The sequence below is a fragment of the Schistocerca americana genome, chromosome 2 (genome assembly GCF_021461395.2).
Source record: "Schistocerca americana isolate TAMUIC-IGC-003095 chromosome 2, iqSchAmer2.1, whole genome shotgun sequence".
Taxonomy (NCBI): Eukaryota; Metazoa; Arthropoda; class Insecta; order Orthoptera; family Acrididae; genus Schistocerca; species Schistocerca americana.
Genome location: NC_060120.1, coordinates 787,471,144 through 787,490,509, shown reverse-complemented (window position 1 = coordinate 787,490,509; position 19,366 = coordinate 787,471,144). Strand labels below are relative to the sequence as shown.

General features: G+C 43.5%; 1 protein-coding gene across 1 annotated transcript in view; it reads left to right on the top strand.

Moving 5' to 3' along the window:
• Window positions 1–19,366, top strand: part of LOC124594433 — a 173,182-nt gene that overhangs the window by 88,939 nt on the left and 64,877 nt on the right. The window contains exon 3 of the mRNA XM_047132809.1: window positions 6,701–6,774. Coding sequence (XP_046988765.1) covers window positions 6,701–6,774 — 74 coding nt within the window. The remainder of the gene's footprint in view (window positions 1–6,700; window positions 6,775–19,366) is intronic.

Below are 19,366 nucleotides of genomic sequence, written 5' to 3'. Positions count from 1 at the left end.
ATACGAGACGAAACGGGAATGTTTGAAAATATTCCACAAGAAATTTCCGGTTTTTTCAACCAAAATTGGCCGAGAAAAAAAATGTGTTGCATTACTTATTGAACTGCCCTCGTATTTCAGGAAGCACTTCGACGCTAGCCGGAAACACTAAATGAGGAAGGTGGGTCCCCGTTCCTCTCGAACGCTTGTCCCTTGTTTTAAGCAGGGCGCCATCCCTTCCCGTTCCGGTGTTGAGAATGGGTACTAGGACGTTTTCAGCGCTTTCCATCCGAAGAAATAAGTGGGGTGCTACGTCTTTTCAGTTTAGTTGACCGCCAATAGATTCACCACATACTTTGGAGAAGCATGACATATCAATTCACTTGGCCAGTAATAGATTCACCACATAAAGCGATGTTGACGGTCATTCGAGCGAGCCGCTCTCCAGTCTGAAAGCGAACTCGTGTCCTCAGATCGATATCCGCAGCCTCAGGTGGGCCGCAGAGATGCAAGCAGTAAGCTATCTTGAAACGGCAGGTCGTGAAAGTGAAGGAGACGCTGTATGGTAACGTGCAGAAATGAAACCCCTGCAACGCATCCGCGGAAGTGATGCGTATTACACAGCTCCGTACCACACAAGAAAGTCGTTTTCTCGCGTTACAATGTGCTGTGTACACCTATACTATTCGGCTTTGACGAAATTTTGGATATCTAATGGAAATATTCTTACAACCGTCCAGAATACAGTGAAGTGATTTCAAGACATTTCCGTGTGACTGAACGCTTTTGGGTGGCCAAGCGAGATGTGCATGTTGAAACACATCAATCTGGAAGCCTTTTTAAGTATCCTCGCTACCTGGATTCTACAGTATTTCACCTCTGATGTGGTTGCTGAGATAGAGAAAGGTCTTTATTTATGACAATGCACTTGCAATGCACTGATTGTGTTTCGGAGATTTACAGGCTTCAGCAACTTTTGAAACACTCATCCCATTAATTTGACACTGCATCTCTCCTCTCCTCGCGTAGTGCCATAGTTCTAGATGTTTTTAAGGTAGCGTTCTGATTAGAGTTTCTGTTTTGCACAAGCTGAAATTCCAGGTAATGATATTCTACATAGAGAACTGAAAAAAATTTGTTTCCTGCGATGAATGTTCTTGGAGAAAAAAAAAAAAAAGAGGCAGTGTAGATGACTGGGTTGCAAGAAATTCTCAACGTGCACATCTTGTAATACATTTTAACCAATCGACCCATTCTGCTCCAACGACCAAAGATATTTTAACTGGCCTTTGGCTACACAGCATTTGCCAGTACCTCATTTAGCAGGTGGTGCATCTGTTAATTAAAAAAAAAAAGAAAAAAAAACAGTGTGAGAACATACAGAGAATGTAACAGCTGGTAGCAGATCTTAAGAAAAGCGTCACTGTAAGTCTCAACGTACGTTTTTTTCTTTAGATTATAAGTATTAGTAAATGTCTAAACGAACACTGATAATCCAATCACAGTTGTAGGTTGCCTGTCTGACAGCTTCTAAGGATTGGTTGACTGATTTGTGGGAGGGGACCAAGGAAGGAAGTCGGCTGTGCCGTTTCAAAGGAACCATTTCGGAATTTGCCTGAAGTCATTTAGGGAAATCACGGAAAACATAAATCAGGATGGGCGGACGCGGTTTTAAACCGTCGTTCTCTCGAATGCGAGCCCAGTGTGCTAACCACTGCGCCACCTCACTCGGTGTTTGTAAGTACGATAGTATTTCATGTCATAACTGACCGAATTTAAAAACTTAAAATTCTGTCATAACCTACTCGTTAGCAAGTGGAATCTTATGTTAATTGACGCAATAAGTCATGTATTAAAGTTAGAAACTTTGTATATGTCTAAAGGCAGCACAACTCACGGCGGGCAAATTGTCCAGAATATCTTAATCCAGTGTTTGAGGATCAGAGCACTCAGCTACTTCCAGGAAACTTTACACATAATTTCAAAGCCTTTCGAAACTGTCGTTAGAACTATTACACTACCACCACCCCGCACCGCAAAAAAAGAAGAAAATATTTATCGCTTACTACACTTTCACTGTTTTTGTAGTAAAACTTCCCGTTAGACATGACTTTTTAATTCTAGAGTGTGTTCACATATACCACTGAATGTATCTGAGGCATTTCATCAGTGTAGTACACATATTTCAGGAGATATGATGTCATAAACATTAAGATGCGAGAAAAAATAGATTTTCTTAAAACAGGTCGCAAATTATCGAGGTGTTTTACACTTGGAAGTTCGGTTCTAGGGGGCGAGAAAAGTGAAAGTACAGATTTATTTGTTCTCAGATAAAATGTCTACCTAATGTTTTGGTTATACAATGACGAAAACTGAAAAAGTCCAGAAATACGGCATTACTGCCCGACGAACAGCCCGTGAGGTGTTACTGAAGCTTTGAACGTCGCCCAGTTATACAGGGTGTAAAAAAATTCCCTTTACGGATCTTGAAGACAGATTCCTTACTCCAAAACAGAAAAAAGCCCAGTAAACCTGGTCTCTTAAGACGATATCTTAAGTACACGTGCATGGACGACGATGTATAGAAGTTTGGTTCTGGCTGTGGTTCGTGCATGGATAGCCGATGCGGTTAAGGCGAGCGGCTGGCACAGGTTTTCACTGTCGTCATTCCAATATGCAGCCGATAGTGGTTTATATTCGCAACAGCGAATACATTTCCTGCACATCTTAAGAGCTATGAACACTCGTTCAATTGAAGAGACGTGAATCACAGTAGTGAAGATGAGAAAGTGGTCATAGGTCTTTAAAGTATGCAATTTAGAGGCCATGTTTACTCGTCATTTTTTTCTTGTTTTTGTCCATACTATCTCTTCCAAAAACATGGAAAGCAAAGAACTTGCAATAGAAGATATTTTTTTCATAGTATCGAAGATCAATAAGTGCTCTTAACTCTTAAGGAACACATTTTACAACTGATGTTTACTAAACATTTCTTCTTGTTTTGGTGTAAGGAAACTGCCTTTAAAGTCTGCAACGGGAATTTAGTTACATTGTGTACTTGTAGGCTACAGTCTCTTATAAAGTCCATAATAGTTCTGTGAGTTAAAACAACTGATGCGAGAACAGTGATACCTCTAATAACAAGCAATGAGGAGCCTTGTGTCAGATAGAAGGAACAGCGGTAGAATATGTGCTGCAAACAGTTTCGCAAGCGGTGGCCGTGAGTATAGAGGTCGCAGCAAACAATTCAAAAGGCAATGGCCGTTGACCCGGTACTGGAAACAAATACCCGATCTGGCACTGCATCGGCTGATACTGTAAAAGCCTCTGATTCTCAAATACAAAATGTTTGACTTTCTAGATTGACACTTTGAACTGGAACTCTGTGTGTGCTGTTGTTTAAGAATATTTTGGATGCGTTGGTTCTGATGTGAGCTCACGTTACCTCCAGTCCTGCTCTTCGTCCCTTACCACGTTTTCGGCTGTCAGCGTATCGTCGACGCTGGTTTCCCCACGTTACGTCGCTCGTAACAGTTGCCTGCCGAGTTTGTTTCAAGCTAGAACACATAAACGTCCATCTTATTAATCACGATAACACAGGTTGTAAACTCCTTACAAGCAAGGCCGAATCTCAAGCGGTTCGTAGAGGTACTTTCCCCCAGACGTTAGTTACACTCACTACAAGCCGTCAGTGGCAGCACATTGGACAAAAAATTTGTTACCCTCAGTAGATGGTAGTACGATGTAAGGCCACATGTGACTATGATAATGACTTAAGTTCGGCGTTGAAGGGGTGTATGAGTTTTTTCGGGTGTGGCACACTGATCTGAAGTGACTCATCGGTCATTAGATTCTGTAGAACTACCAAATTCCGTAGATGTGGATTATTGTTGTCCCCAGCTCGTGGTCGTACGGTAGCGTTCTCGCTTTCCACGCCCGGGTTCCCGGGTTATATTCCCGGCGGGGTCAGGGATTTTCTCTGCCTCGTGATGACTGGGTGTTGTGTGATGTCCTTAGGTTAGTTAGGTTTAAGTAGTTCTAAGTTCTAGGGGACTGATGACCATAGATGTTAAGTCCCATAGTGCTCAGAGCCATGTGAACCATTTTTTTTGGATTATTGTTTCACTTGATGTTCGAAATAGTCCCACAAATGGAGAGTGGGTCTTTCAGCAAATCAGTCGATATGTGATGAGGTGCCTGAGTGTTCGTCTAAGCAGTAACGGGTGCATATAGCCCTGTAAACTGAGCATCTTGGAAGTCTGGAGTGTCCACAGGAGACAGGAGACTCATCACGAAGATGCAGAAGGCAACACTTCCTGAGTGGGAATGCAATTAACATCTTGATTCATCTCTACGGTAACCTGAATGAATGGTAGGGGAAACATCTCCAAAATATCGCAGAACCATGAATCTGGGTTCCTGATAGTGCAGTGGTCATTATAAAAGAAATATTTAACCATAAATGATGGGCGAGTGTGCTGCTCGTTCTGTTCTCTCAGTTCTTGATATAGCTGATCGCTGAGTTTGACCACTGTGCATCATGAGAACAAGCTTAGGTGTGCACCTATTTTATTTAATATTGGTGGGTAGCCTAACCACGGGAAAGTTGGATGATAATGTTAAGAATCTTGGAATTGGACTGAAAGATATTTATTTGCTCTAATGACGTACCATAAATCACAATTAAAATTAAAACTCAACTCAAACTACAAAATGATGCCTACGTTGTGGGGAGGTTGCAAAAAGTGTGGAACGATCTATGGAGAAAGTGCAACAAGATCTGCTTCTTGGGCAGCTTGCAAAATCAAAGTTAATGGTACAAGAAGGTGCCTCAAATTATAACCAAATTAAGCGATCAAGTTGCGTGGCAAAGTAGGCAACTAACGGGCTGCTCCGAATAATAATCACACTACCGCAATTGCGACACTTGCGTTTCTCCGAAATCAGTATATGATGCTTCCATCAGCACCAAATGGTGTCCAGGAGATGTGTGACCGGAAGATGAGAGACTCCACTGTGGGCGGGGACCAAATGACGACCAAACATAGATCTCTCCATAACTCTCTACTTTCAAAAAAACTCTTTATGGAGGGGACAAATCATTGCTGTTGCCACTGGGACGGATGAGAATATTGCTTATTTCGTGAATAAACGGGGGAACACTAAAGAAACTTAACAGTGGTGGTGTACAAACGCACTTTTACAAATAAGAGGTTGGTACTGAGCCAGAACAGTGACCCATCGGTCCATCCGTTTCTTCAAAAATGGTTCAAATGGCATTAAGCATTACGGGACTTAACGTCTGAGGTCATCATCCCCTAGACTTGGAACTACTTAAATCTAACTAACCTAAGGACATCACACACATCCATGCCCGAGGCAGGATTCGAAACTGCGACCGCTGCAGCCGCGCGGTTCCGGACTGAAGCGCCTAGCACCGCTCGGCCACAGCGGCCGGCTTCGCTTTCTTCATTTCAAGCACGATGGTGAAGAGACTCAATTCGAATGGATACACCACGTTTTGAAGAGAAAGCAATGGACCTTCCTACAGTGGCCCCGTGCCGTCACGCTGCCTCGTCCTTTGATGTCCGAACAGAATAGTCCAAAATATCAAGCTCAATTATTCTTTGGGAATGGCAGTGGCAGGACAACGCCTTCCGTCCAGGATTAGGCAACGTGCTCCTCTGTTGACAAAAGCATGAAGCAATCCACAGCCTTACTTCCGTGAAAACTGCCCAACCCTTCACGGACCTTCACTCTTCCTATCGAAATTTACTGACCACCTCCTGCCGCCAAAGAGAACCGAGGGACCACACTAGATGGCACCTTCTCAGTGAGAAAGACTCTTAGCTTTTCTTGTAGCAAATGTGGCCAGTATGCTCTAAATAAAATTACCGTGGAATGGTAGCAAAAAAGAACCAGTGTCGCAAAGCGATATATGACAGTAATGTCACGACCACCTATGACCTGAAATACAGACTCGGCATAGCGTGATTCAGTCGCCCCACAGGGCCGTCGATGCTCTAGACGCTTTGCATCATTTGATAAAACGAAAAATCGCGATAGGCCGTAACACACTGGGTACGTCTCCAATCAGTTGTGGCCCAGTTTCCATGTTTTGTGGCCCGCAAGACGTGCAGCTTTATGTGCCGATGTGAGGCGAGCTTCGCCGATGGAATGTGGGACGCGAATCGAATAACTCAGCGCTGCTGCAGCCTTCGCCAGGGGGGAGGGCTCCTCCTTTCAGAGTTTCGAGGCGGCTGGGGTCCACAGACAGCTCTTCCGCCTGCCGCACTCTCCGCTACTGGCGACTGTGCGCGAGCAGCGCACCCCCCGCCGCGCCGTTATGTTCCAGCGAAGAAAGGCTCCAGTCAACTGGAAGCACTGGAGGATCCGATACAGTCAGCTCGCTCACACGACTAGAATTCCATCACTTTGGCCCAGCCGTTCTCTGAACAGCGGAACAGCTTAATAGATTTTCAAAGCAAACGCATTTCATCCGTATGCGATACTATCAGCACTGGAAGTCTTTCAAATGTAGGGCTCCCTACATATTAAAAGTTCGTTTTAGTACCGTTGTGTAACTTTGCATTTACCACATGTTTCCACGCCCCCAGGAGATCTGTTTCTGCAGAGTGCTCGGCGGACGCTGTAAAATGACAGCAGCGTTACCTGTTGATCAAATATTGTAAATAACCTGCTTCTCATTCTTTTCTTTCAGGATCTGTACGCCACTTGACCTGTACCTTCCCCCTTCAGATCGTCTTCCTCTCTTTCGGCTTCCAGTTTACATTGGTACGTTGCTTTTTAGTAATTTTAAGCACCTTTAGGATCTAGTTTAACGATAGAAGCACCATAAGCAGCCACAGTATGGTTGAATGTAAAATTTATTGATGATGTTGGTTGGCTTTGCGTCTAACAAGGTCAGGGCAGACACTGTCGAACGGGCGTAAACGTTAGAACACTCGAAGTAACTTTATATCAACACCAAACAGGTCTGAGAAATCAAAGAAATATACTTAAGGAGGGAAAGTGTTGATAGATTGGCGGTGGCCGGAATTGACATAGGGACTCTATTCGGATCACATTTTACCTTCGACGCGATAGGTTTGAATCTCACTTCTTGCGTTCTTTTTATAAAAGAATGAAAGATGTCATGAAAGTTGCATATTGTTATTTTAAATAAAATGTTAATATGAATAAGGAATACATAAAACAACTGATCAGTGTTCGTCTCTACGAAGTTGGACGACGTATGCCTAACGCTCAGCGGAGCCCGAATTTTTCCGAAAAGTATGTCCTTCCTTAGAGTATATGAATACGAAAAAGCGTCTTGTAGAGTCTGTGTTTATACCCGTCTCGTTAACCTTTCACAGCGCGTCAGATGGTATTTATCATAGAAGCAGAGGGCGCAGAGGAATCCTCCGCGCCAAGCACACTATATGAAAACCGCCTTCCTGTTCGCATATATTTCCTAGCCAATATGCGATGGAAAGCAAACATGATTTACATTTATGAAGATACTTCTTTTGGCGCTTAATTGCGACGCGTGTTTGTTTTATTTCTTTATTTAACCGGATCAAATAAGGGCCACATCTTACATCGGATAGGGGTTTTCCACATTCTATATTTTTTACATCATTATTGTTTAGGAAATGACAATGACTGTAGTGTGATAATTAATAATAAAATGGTATTAATAGAATTTAAAAAATATTTGAATGTATCTAATGACAGTGGGAGTAACATTTCTGACTAAGAAGTAATGACGTTAATACTAGCCATAAAGCTACCACTACTACTGATGCTGTTAGTAATAATAATAAGCAGACGCAAAAGGTATGTGTAGCTGTACGAAACTGATATTTCCTGAGATAGGGAATTCTGAAGGAGAGAAATTTATGTAGTCTTTTATCTGCTGTAGACATCATGCCAGTTAGCAAAGGTTTCCCTTCTCAGGTATATGTACATCGGATTGAAAGCACTAATTCTTGCAATTTTTTTTGCGCATCTCATGTGCATAAATTGAAGTTTTCCTTACCTTGGGGTGTTGTTACGATTTCCTTCTGGTGCGAACTGGATCCTTGGTTTTGGGTAGTGCCCTAAATTCTTTAACGGAAGTGTCCCCTTCGTAATATGCCAAACCTCGTCGCAATCGGAACGGAAGCCCTGACCTTTCCTTGCAAGCCCCATTCAGAAAACGGTATATATTTGCCCTGCAATTAACTTAATCCTAGCATAAATTTCATCATGAAGTTTTATTGCATGAAGAAATATAAAAGAGCACTAAGTGCATGTTGTCGTGTCTCACATTAACGCCTTACGCAGAACTGGCAAGTTTCTTCCTCTTCTTCCCTGTCCTACGTATCGTCCTCCGTCAACTGTTTTTCCCTCTGGTTCTCTCGAATGCAGTAATGCCACCTCTTTTTAGGCCTTCTCCTTTCTATGAAGCCTTCCCCTGCCATCTCCATCGCCGTGCTTGAAGCATGGCATTGGTCTCTTCTCGTGATCATATCACTGGGCTGGGTCTTCTCTCCTGCACTTCCTTGGGCACTTAAATAACCTTTACGGTTGCTCGGATGTATTCTCTTGGAATTCGGTCCATACTGTTGATTCTACGCATCCAGCACAATATCATTTTACCTATATATAGCCTATTACACTGGTTATAAGTTATTGCCCATATCTCTGCTGCTTATAGTAATGATGGCCTTACGTCTGCCTTCTTTCCACTGACTGCACTCTGTGGTTTATCTCAGTATACATGCAGCCATTACTTGCCACAGGTGACCCGAGGTACATAAATCGCTCTACCCTGCCGCGCGCTGTGGCCGCGCGGTTAGGGTTAGAGGCACCATGTCACGGATTGCGCGGCCACTCCCGCCTCTCTCGGGCCATGGGTGTGTGTGTGTGTGTGTGTGTGTGTGTATGTGTGTGTGTGTGTGTGTGTTGTCCTTAGCATACGTTAGTTTAAGCTAGTTCAATTAGTAAATCTAGGGACCGATGACCTCAAGCAGTTTGGTCCTTTAGGAATTCACACACACACACACACACACACACACACACACACACACACACACACACACGATTACTCAATTACCGCTCTAACCTTTCCTTGGCTCTCCCATTCATAATGACTGTGTCACCTTCCTCGTTTCTCAGCCAGGAATACTCTGTTTCCTTCTGTTGCTTTTAATCCCTTTGCCCTGCATTGAACACTTCCATTCTTCCAGTTTGCACCCCACACCATCTCTGCTGGTGCTGCATAAAACAATGTCGTCTTGAAACGACACCCTCCAAGAGGCTTCATCTTGAATTCCTCTGACAGGATGAGCACAAAAAGATGTATGGGCTGCATGCAGATCCCTGATGCAAACTTGTATCCATTCTGCCACGCCTACACTGCCTCTTACCCTTTCGTACATACCTTGTACAAGGTTTACATTTTTCTCTGGTTTTAGCACAACTGTTCTGTCTCTCCATTCCTATGGAATTCTCACCCTTTTTTGTAGACCTGCCTCACCAAGTCAACTCCTACTTGACTGAGACACTTCCAAGGTTATGGAAATTTAATCTGACCAAGTTGTCTTCCATGTTTTGCTTTACCTTAGTGCTGATACTACCTCCAGTGATGTAGCCAATGTCATGTTCTAGCTGGAGTCTCCATATTCTGAGTTGATTCTTGGGTTTTCTTTATTCAGAAGTTTCTCAAAGTATTTTCTCCAATGAAGTTTCCTGATTGATTAAAACTGTGTGACCGATCGATACTCGAACTGGGGACCTTTGCATTTAGCGAGCAAGAGCTCTACCAAGTGAGCTACTCATGCACGACTAACGACCTGTCCTCGCAGCTTTACTGTCGTCAGTAATCCATCTGCTACTTTCCAAATTTCAGAGAAGCTCTCATGCGAAACCCCCAAAACTAGCACTCCTGGAAGAATATTGAGGAGACATGGCTTAGCTAGAGTCTGGGGGATGTTCCCCCAATTAAATTTAGCCGGCCACTGTGGCCGAGCAGTTCTAGGCGCTTCAGTCCGGAACCGCCCTGCTGCTGCGGTCGCAGGCTCGAATCCTGCCTCGGCCATGGATGAGTGTGATGTCCTTAGATTAGTTAGGTTTAAGTAGTTCTAAGTCTAGGGAACTGATGAAAGCACTCCGTCTTCAGGCCACGAGTGGGCTAGCGGGACCATCCGACCGCCGTGTCATCCTCAGTGGAGGATGCGGAAAGGAGGGGCGTGGGGTCAGCACACCGCTCTCCCAGTCGTTATGATTGTATTCTTGACCGAAGCCGCAACTATTCGTTCGAGTAGCTCCTCAATTGGCATCACGAGGCTGAGTGCACCCCGAAAAATGGTAACAGCGCATGGCGACCTGGATGGTCACCCATCCAAGTGCCGGCCACGCCCACGCTTAACTTCGGTGATCTCACAGGAACCGGTGTATCCACTGCGGCAAGGCCGTTGCGCGGGGGACTGATGACTTCAGATGTTAAGTCTCATTGTGCTTAGAGCCAGCCCAATGAAATTTTCACTCGGCTGTGGAGTGTGCGCTGATAAGAAACCTTCTGAAACATTCTGGAAAAACTTGAAATGTAGTCGCAGTTGCGAATAAGGAGCCATCAGATGTATAATGGAATGACAATGAAATTTTTTGCTAGACTTTGACTCGAACCCGTATTTCCCGCTCATCGCAAGCGGTCGCCATACTATTTGGCTAGCTGGGAACGACTCACGGAAAGATACATTGTTCCCTATATCGTCAACCAAGTGTCTACAATCTTTACATTTCATGTATTTCACAAGGGCTGTAGACGCCTTAGTGCTTGTTCTTTCCAAATGTCACAGAAGCTCTCCTGCGAAACCTCCAAGACTAGCTCTCTTGGAAGAAAGGAAATTGCGGAGAGGTGGCTTAGCCACAGTCTGGGGAACTTAACACAGGCATTGCAGAATCGTATTCTGGAAACGTCGCCCAGTCCTTGGGTAATCCATGTCTCCGCTAGTCTTGCAAGGCTTGCAGAAGAGCTTCTGTGAAGTTTGGAACGTAGGAGACGAGGTACAGGAGGAAGTAAGGCTGTGAGGACGGGCTGTGAGTTGCGCTTTGGTAGCTCAGTCGGTAGAGCACTTGCCCGCGAAAGGCAAAGGCCCCGAGTTCGAGTCTCGGTCCGACACACAGTTTTAATCTGCCAGGAAATTTCATATCAGCGCACACTCCGCTGCAGAGTGAAAATTTCATTCTACTTTTACCATCGTTCTTTAATCGTACCATTTTCGAGTGTGGATGCCGATTCATTCTTTACTTGAATAATGTAGGTGGAATACTCGGCTGCCTTGTCTCTGGCCTTAGCCACTATTAAAGGTTTGTTGCTCCCTCTTTTTATCTACAGTTTCTCAGACTTCTTTCCACGCTGCCACCTCCGCATTTCACTAAGGTTTCATATTAGAGTTAACCAAGTCTCCTGGTTGGCCTCTAGTTTTCTGGATGCAGCTTCTGGCCACTGATGGGCTGTGTTAGCTATTATACTAATGGACGGTTGGAGAGACACTTGCCTCTACTGGGCAGCCCTGCGCTCTGGATGCAAGCGGTATTAAGCGTTGCGGTCGCACTGCCATTGCCAGAGAGGTCGCTGAGCCTCGCTCCCCGGTTCCGCAGCGGGGCTGAAATTGCGTTTTGGGTGCGTGAGCGGCGACTGCAAATGCCGCACCAGCGGGGCAGTTGCTGAGGATTAGCGGCGGCTGCGTCCGCCCCGCCTACCGTACGTAAACAGCGCGCTCTGCTGCTGCCGCCACTGTTCGTTACACTGCATCGAAGCTGACAGCTGCGTGGGGCTTTGTTGTGGTCAGCCACGGCTCAGATCCATTCACGGCTTCACGGCCCCGAGTAAGAGCAGTTCATCTTCGTTACAAAGGATAAATACACCGCCGGGAGTCGATATAGAAAAGAAAGGGGATCCAGTATTGCAATCAGAATTTAAAAGAGCTTTGGAAGACTTATGCTCGAATAAGGCACAAGGCGTAGATAGCATTTCATCAGAATTTCGGAAATCATTTGGGGAAATGGCAACAAAACGATTATTCACGTTAGTGTGTAGAATGTATGAGTCTGACGATGTACCATCTGACTTTCGAAAAAATGTCATCCACAAAATTCTGAAGATTGCAAGAGACGACAAGTACGTGAATTATCGCGCAATCAACTTAACAGCTGATACATACAAGGTGCTGACAGGTGTAATAAACAGAATTTTTGTAAAATAAAATTGAAGATCTGTTAGAGGATAAGTTTGGCTTTAGGAAAGGTAAATGCACAAGAGAGACAGCTCTGACGTTGCGGTTAAAGCGGTTAATAATGGAAGCAAGACCGAAGAAAAATCGAGACACTTTGATCGGATTTGTCAACATGGAAAAAACATTCGACAGTATGAATGGTGGACGATGTTCGAAATTCTGAGTAAAATAGGCGTAAGGTAAAGAGAAAGTCGGAAAATATACAGTATGTACAAGAACCAGGAGGGAACAATAAGACTGGAAGATCAAGAACGAAGTGCTCGGACTAAGAAAAACGTCAGACAGGGATGCAGTCTTTCTCTCCTACTGTTGATCGATACATCGAAGAAGCTGTGACAGAAATAAAAGAAAGTTTCAAGAGTGTAATTAAAATTCAAGGTGAAAGTTTATCAATGATAAGATTTGTTGATGACATTGCTATCCGCAGTGAAAATGAAGAATAATTACAGGATATGTTGAATGAACGAACAGTATGATGAGTACAGTGTATGTGGGTAGAATTTAAATCGAAGAAAGACGAAAGTAATGAGAAGTAATAGAAATGAGAAAAGCGAGAGACTTAACATCGGTATTGGGGATCACGAAGTAGATGAAGTTAAGGAATTCTACTACATAATTAGCTAAATAACTCATTACTGTCGGAGCAAGGAGGACGTGAAAAGCAGACTAGCACTGGCAAAAAGGTCATTCGAGGCCAAGAGATGTCTGCTAGTATCATAGGTCTTATTTTGAGAAAGAAATTTCTGAGAACGTAGGTTTGCAGTACAGCATAATATGGTATTGAAACATGGACTGTGAGAAAACCGGAACGGAAAAAAACCGAAGCATTTTAGGTGTGGTGCTACAGAAGAATGTTGAAAATTAGGTGGGGTGATGAGGTAAGGATTGAGCAGGTTCCCCGCAGAGTAGGCGACAAAAGAATAGGATGGTAGGACATCTGTTGTTATGACATCGGGGAAAAATTGCGTGGTAGTAGATGGAATTATAGAGGGTAAAATCTGTAGAGGAAGACAGCGATTGCACTTGTGTGCAGAAGCAAATCCTCGAGTAGTCGTGGATGTGAGGCTTCAGGATCACTTCAATACTCGGGACCTTTGCCTTCCGCGGGCAAGTGCTCTACCATTTGAGCTACCCAATGTCTTTATACCGCCAAGGGACCACAAACCCTAGTATGATACATAAATGTCAACATGACGAACAGACAGACGGAAAAAATGGGGAAATATTATGTGGTGATATTACAAATTAAGAATTTTCATTTTTTTTCCTTCATTTGTATTGTGTAACCTTGCTTCTTTCCAATATTATGATTCTTGGTCAACGGGTTTTGGTGAGTGACATTGCGAGAATCAGTATTTATAACATAAATGGCAATATCTTTAGATTGCATTGAAGCATTAGAAGCTTTATTTTTTTATCGCCAAGGGACCTTGGACCTTAATATGTGACACAAATTTCAACTTAATGTATCTGTCCCTTCTTGAGAAAAAGTGTTTTTAATTGTCGGGTAGACAAGGGTCCCGTTTATACAGATTGTGGTACGAAACCCTAAAACAGATCTCGAACTAAAGATGCTCCTGAAAGTATACGTCCGGAGACTATACTCTATGGAAGTTTATCATGGATTTCTGCCTCAGCTACTGTAGAAACTTGAAACATTTGAAATGCGATGCTCCCGACAAATGTTACAAATTAGTTGAACAGAAGAAGTACGAAATGAAAAATTAAGTACTCTGTAGAAAACACGTGAAGAAACTGAAGGAAGGTAAGAAGGAAAATTAGGGTTTAACGTCCCACCAACAAGGGCACATTAGGGAAGGGTGGGCATCCAAGGACCCATCTCGGGATTTGCATTGAGCAAGTTAGTGACGTCACGTGGAACTTAAGTCTGGCTACTTGGACGGGTATCTGAACTGCCGTACTCCAAGATGCGAGTTCAGTGTAGCTTAATCATAGGGTCATCTCACTCGCTTTACGAGATGAATGGATGGGTTACTGGGACATCTACGGTCACGAACAGTTAACTAGGAACTGCAGGGCTAGTATATGCAAAATGGGTTACAGAGACCGTGGCATTGATGTAGATATGATAATTTTAGTATAAAACAGGAAAAGGTGGACAGCATGCAATCGGCCAAGAGTGATTACGTTAGAGGAGAATAGTTGCCATTGTAATTGCAAGACTGCAGAGAACAGCACTCTGATAACTCTGCACTAGAATGAAACGTAAATTCTTCGGAATAAATTGCGATACGTGTCGAAGATGTCTATCGTCCAACAACCAAGGAGGGAACTACATAAGACGGGGAGTTTGCTGTGGGACTGACAGGAAATGCCACTGCCGTGTGGAACTTGAGCCATTGTCGCTCAGCAACTGTGGAATGCTTTTAGGCGGTGCTGTGGTGCGTCATTCGCCCAGGTGTGAAGCTGCCGTCATCCGCCCAGCACGCCCGACGTTACCGACGTGTTAACGACACCAAATGCGTGTGGAGGAGACGTTATTCCACAAGGGACGTGGCAGTATCTGTTAACTGGAAACAATATTCGAAGCTGAAAAAACGTGACTGAATTTCAAAGCTGGGAATTTGTTACTTCAGAACAACGTCGTTGGCGCAGTGGCAACAGTTGGGTCTTTTTTTTCCGTGGCTTTCATAAGTCACTTCAGGAATATGTCTTGGCAGTTCCATCATGGCCGCGAAGGATCTGTTACCTCCCGAGAGAGTTCTACGTCTATAACGACCGCAGTGCTGACGGGTTCTTAGAGTGTGACTTTCCTTCCTTCACATCATTTCAGTACCTCACCTGTACTCGTACACTCAAGTAATACCTCACAATGTTATGTAGCAGATATCGTTTCTTCTGCGACAAATGGCTTACCATATGTGTCATCAATGAATAGATACCACATATTTACTACGTAGATGACACATCTTCGAACACTTAGACCTGAATGCACGCTGTAGAAAGTAACAGGCTGCAAATAAACTTAATTCCTACTACGTTCTACTGAGTTTCTTAGAGTGGTGTTATTTTGGTTATGGAAAAACGCACGATGTTTATCTGAAAGTAAACAGTGCGATTCCAAATCTTACGCCCCTTGCTGTAGCAGCTACAACGGTGGAATGGAAGGAATTTTACAAACTTACCAGTTAGAAATAGAGGACCCTGGTCTGGGAAATACTAAATATGGGCGAAAATTTCAAATTTACTGTTGCTCTACTGACGATGGTACACGACCCAGTGACACTGAAGTGACCACCCCCGGTTGTTTGACGTCAACTTTCGATAACCACTTACAGAGAGCAGTTGGGAGCCACAGCAGTAGAAGGGCGACGCGGTAAACAGTGCAGTCGTTGTCCTTTTGCGGAAACGGATCGATTTATCTGGCATCCAAAAGGCCATGGTCACAGGCTTTCGGGCCAAGTGCGGAAGCATTACCGAAAAACTGGAAATTTGTGGTAAGTTCTATGGGACCAACCTGCTGAGGTCATCGGTCCCTAGGCTTACACACTACTTAATCTAACTTAAACTAAACTTCCTAGCAGATTAAAACTGTGTGCTGGACTGAGACTCGCACTCGGGACCTTTGCCTTTCGCGGGCAAGTGCTCTACCATCTGAGCTACCCAAGCACGACTCACAGCTTAACTTCCGCCAGTACCTCGTCTCCGACTTCCCAAACTTCACAGAAGCTCTCCTGCGAACCTTGCAGAACTAGCACTTCTGGAAGAAAGGATGTTGCGGAGACATGGCTTAGCCACAGCCTGGGAGATGTTTCCATAATGATTGGACGTTCCTTCAGGTACCCCTAGCTTTTATCCCTTGCCATATCCCATTGACAACAACTACAGAAACAACTTATTGGAGAAAATTAGTTACAATGAGCGTGAAGTAATAGGCTCGGAACACATCAAAAAGAAAACTGTTGACAGACGTATAATGAAGTCATAAAACTAGGAAATAATCTCATTTTTGGCAGTTAAAGATCACAAATTGATGGATTGTGAATGAAATAAACAGAGTAAACAAAATTTTTCAAAAGTGAGCTTTCTATGGGTTTGAAAAGGAAGTTTTATAGTCAATGTGTATCACCAGTATTGCCATATTTGCGGAAAACATTCAGATATTGAAGGATGCCCAGCGAGGACTCGAGAGACGCCTCTTGGAAACTGCTAGGAGAGAGACGGAGACTAAGAAATCCGTCAGGTAACAAACTGGAACAGAATTCGTAATTACGACAGGAATTAAAACTAGATGGAAGTAAGTGGGACAGAGAGGATGTAAATTTTAAGTTGACAAACCAGAAAATCTCGAAAAATAAACTTCATGCGAAAAAATGTGTAGAATCCAAAGTTGATTATTTTCGAGGGCGATATCTGCTGTTCTAAAATTAGCCCGCCACCCTAGCCCCCCTGGGTGTGGGGTGGGAGGCAGCTTTAAAATTTCAAATGGGAACCCACATTTTTTATTGCAGAATCAGATTCAACATAAAAAACTACGTACATTTTGTCTTAAACATTTGTTTTGATTCTTGGAAGTTCGCGTTGTAATTCAAGAAAATCCATGTTCTCATTTTTGCGTGGAAAATGATTACGGATAAATAAAAAATATTTATTTCGTAAATTTTTATTCCCTACAACTAAAACTCCCTGTCTCTCCATAGAGTGGGGTTTGAGAGAGAGGAATTAGAGTTTTACAAATGTTGACCCAAATAACATTGGTCAAATAGGTCAACATTTGTAAAACTGATTCTTCTCTCTCAAACCCCACTCTATGGGGAAAGAGGGAGAGGTTTAGCTTTAGCGAATAAAAATTTACGAAGTAAAAAAGTATTTTTTATTTATCCGTAATCATTTTCCACGCAAAAATGAGAACACGGATTTTCTTGAATTACAGCGCGAACTACCAAGAATCAAAACAAATGTTTAAGACAAAATGTACGTAGTTTTTTGATGTAGAATCTGAATCTGCAATAAAAAATGTGGGTTCCCATTTGAAATTTTAAAGTTGCCTCCCACCCTGCCGCTAGGGGGCTAGGGTGGCAGGCTAATTTTAGCAGTAGCAGATGTCCCCCTCGAAAATAATCAACTTTGGATTTTACACATTTTTTTTCGTGTGCAGCTTATTTTTCGAGTTATTCTGATTTATCAACTTAAAATTTACACCCTGTATAGGTGAACTGTCAGGAGACGACAGTATCCCTGGATGCCTACAGATTGATGCAATACTGGTATTTTTTAAATACACGTAGTAAGAATTCCTACCAGGAAATCAGTTTTTATTTGACACGAAGTTTCAAATCAGCGTACAATGGTAATTTTCACGATCCACTGTATGCTATGAAAAGAAAGCTCCAGTCAAACCAAATGCTGATAAACCACACTGGACTGCTACTCCTGGTAGGTCCACATGGTGTTCCACTGTCACGTGAGGATTCTCACTGCCCAGTAGGTACAACTGTGGCGATTAATTGAAGCATTCAACTTAAAAGTGGTCTCATCACTACAAACGGTCTATGAGCAGCATGGTTGATACCACTCGCAAAATTCAATTCTCTGGTTATTATCCTCCTCACTCCGAGAGTGAAGTTATCTAGGAATAAAACTTTTCCATTGGACAAATTTCAAAATGGAACGGACCCTCACTTTTGGTACTCCTTTCTCACGAACCACTTGCTGCACAAACTTTCCAGGAGACTGACGAAACTTTTCGACGACTTCTCTTTCACTTGTGGGGCCGGTAGATGATCGTGGTCTTCTGGAATGCTTCTTGTGGACATTCTGGACAGTTCCTTCTCCATCACTCTTAATACACAGACGACTAATTGTAAGCTTTCTTGGTGCATGTCGTTGAAACTTCATTCTGAACCATCTCTGCACCTCACTTACGTTCTGAGTCTTGTAATAGCACTTCAGAACGAACTTTCTTTGCTGAAGGTTTAGCTTGCCTTCAGCCAGTTTTGAAGCCGTGACACCTGACAAAGGAAGAAAAAGTATTGTAGTTATGATCTTTTCAAAATGGCTCTGAGCACTATGGGACTTAGCATCTGAGGTCATCAGTCCCGTAGAACTTAGAACTACTTAAACCTAACTAACCTAAGCACACCACACACATCCATGCCTGAGGCAGGATTCGAACCTGCGACCGTAGCAGTAGCGCAGTTCCGGACTGAAGTGCCTAGAACCGCTCAACCACCGCGGTCGGCAGTTATGAGCTGTAAAAGAGTGTAAACACCTTTGTGGGACACCCTGTATATGAAACACCAACCCGTTCTTAATGTGAGAGAAAGTGTAATCATCTTTCAGGGGGGTGGAATCACGTCGATTTTTTGAGTACAATACCTAAAATTTACGTCTACTGCGAGTCATTACAAAATTATCTACGCCTTATTATAACATACTGCTAGAAATACAGCCGTCTGCTTCTCGATGAACCTCTGCTCAAATAGCTTGACAAATTTTATATATAGGATCAGATTATAACCAGATTCGCCCTCAATCCAAATCTCGCATCAAGTGACTTTTGCTTGTTTTAAAGGAAGAAGAATAAGGTACGCTTAAAGACTACTGCAGACTACACTTAGCCCCAGAGGTGACTATAATGCATGTGAGAGAGTAGGCGGTTACATCTACAATGGCAGAGAAAATTCTGTGTTTATCGGTGTCAACTATACAACAATTGAATGAAGTTAAGTTCTAGAAATACATTTTCAGGAAAATTTGGTGGTTCATAAATGTTTGCTGTATTTTGTATATTTAGTTGTAAGGGCCTTAGTTTCTTCTCATCTGCATGCGGAAGCACCAAAAACAGTAATTTCACGGTTGTTTTGCATTCGCCGTGCACGTTAAATGAGAGCTCTTCCATCTTGAGGCTAGTACGTCATTGCACACTGCCTTTATGCCGGTGCTGGTAGCTTTAATGAGTCGACTGGCGAGCTATTTGCAGCCTGAGTACGTGGTAATCGATACAGCGCCCATTTGCCGCACGCTCGACGCGGAAACCTCATGAATTCGCCTGGGGGAAGCTTGTTATTGGCAGCGGGCGACCACCACCATTGTGGGACAGAGCAATGACCCGCAGCCGGAAGGCAAAGTTGGCGCGACGC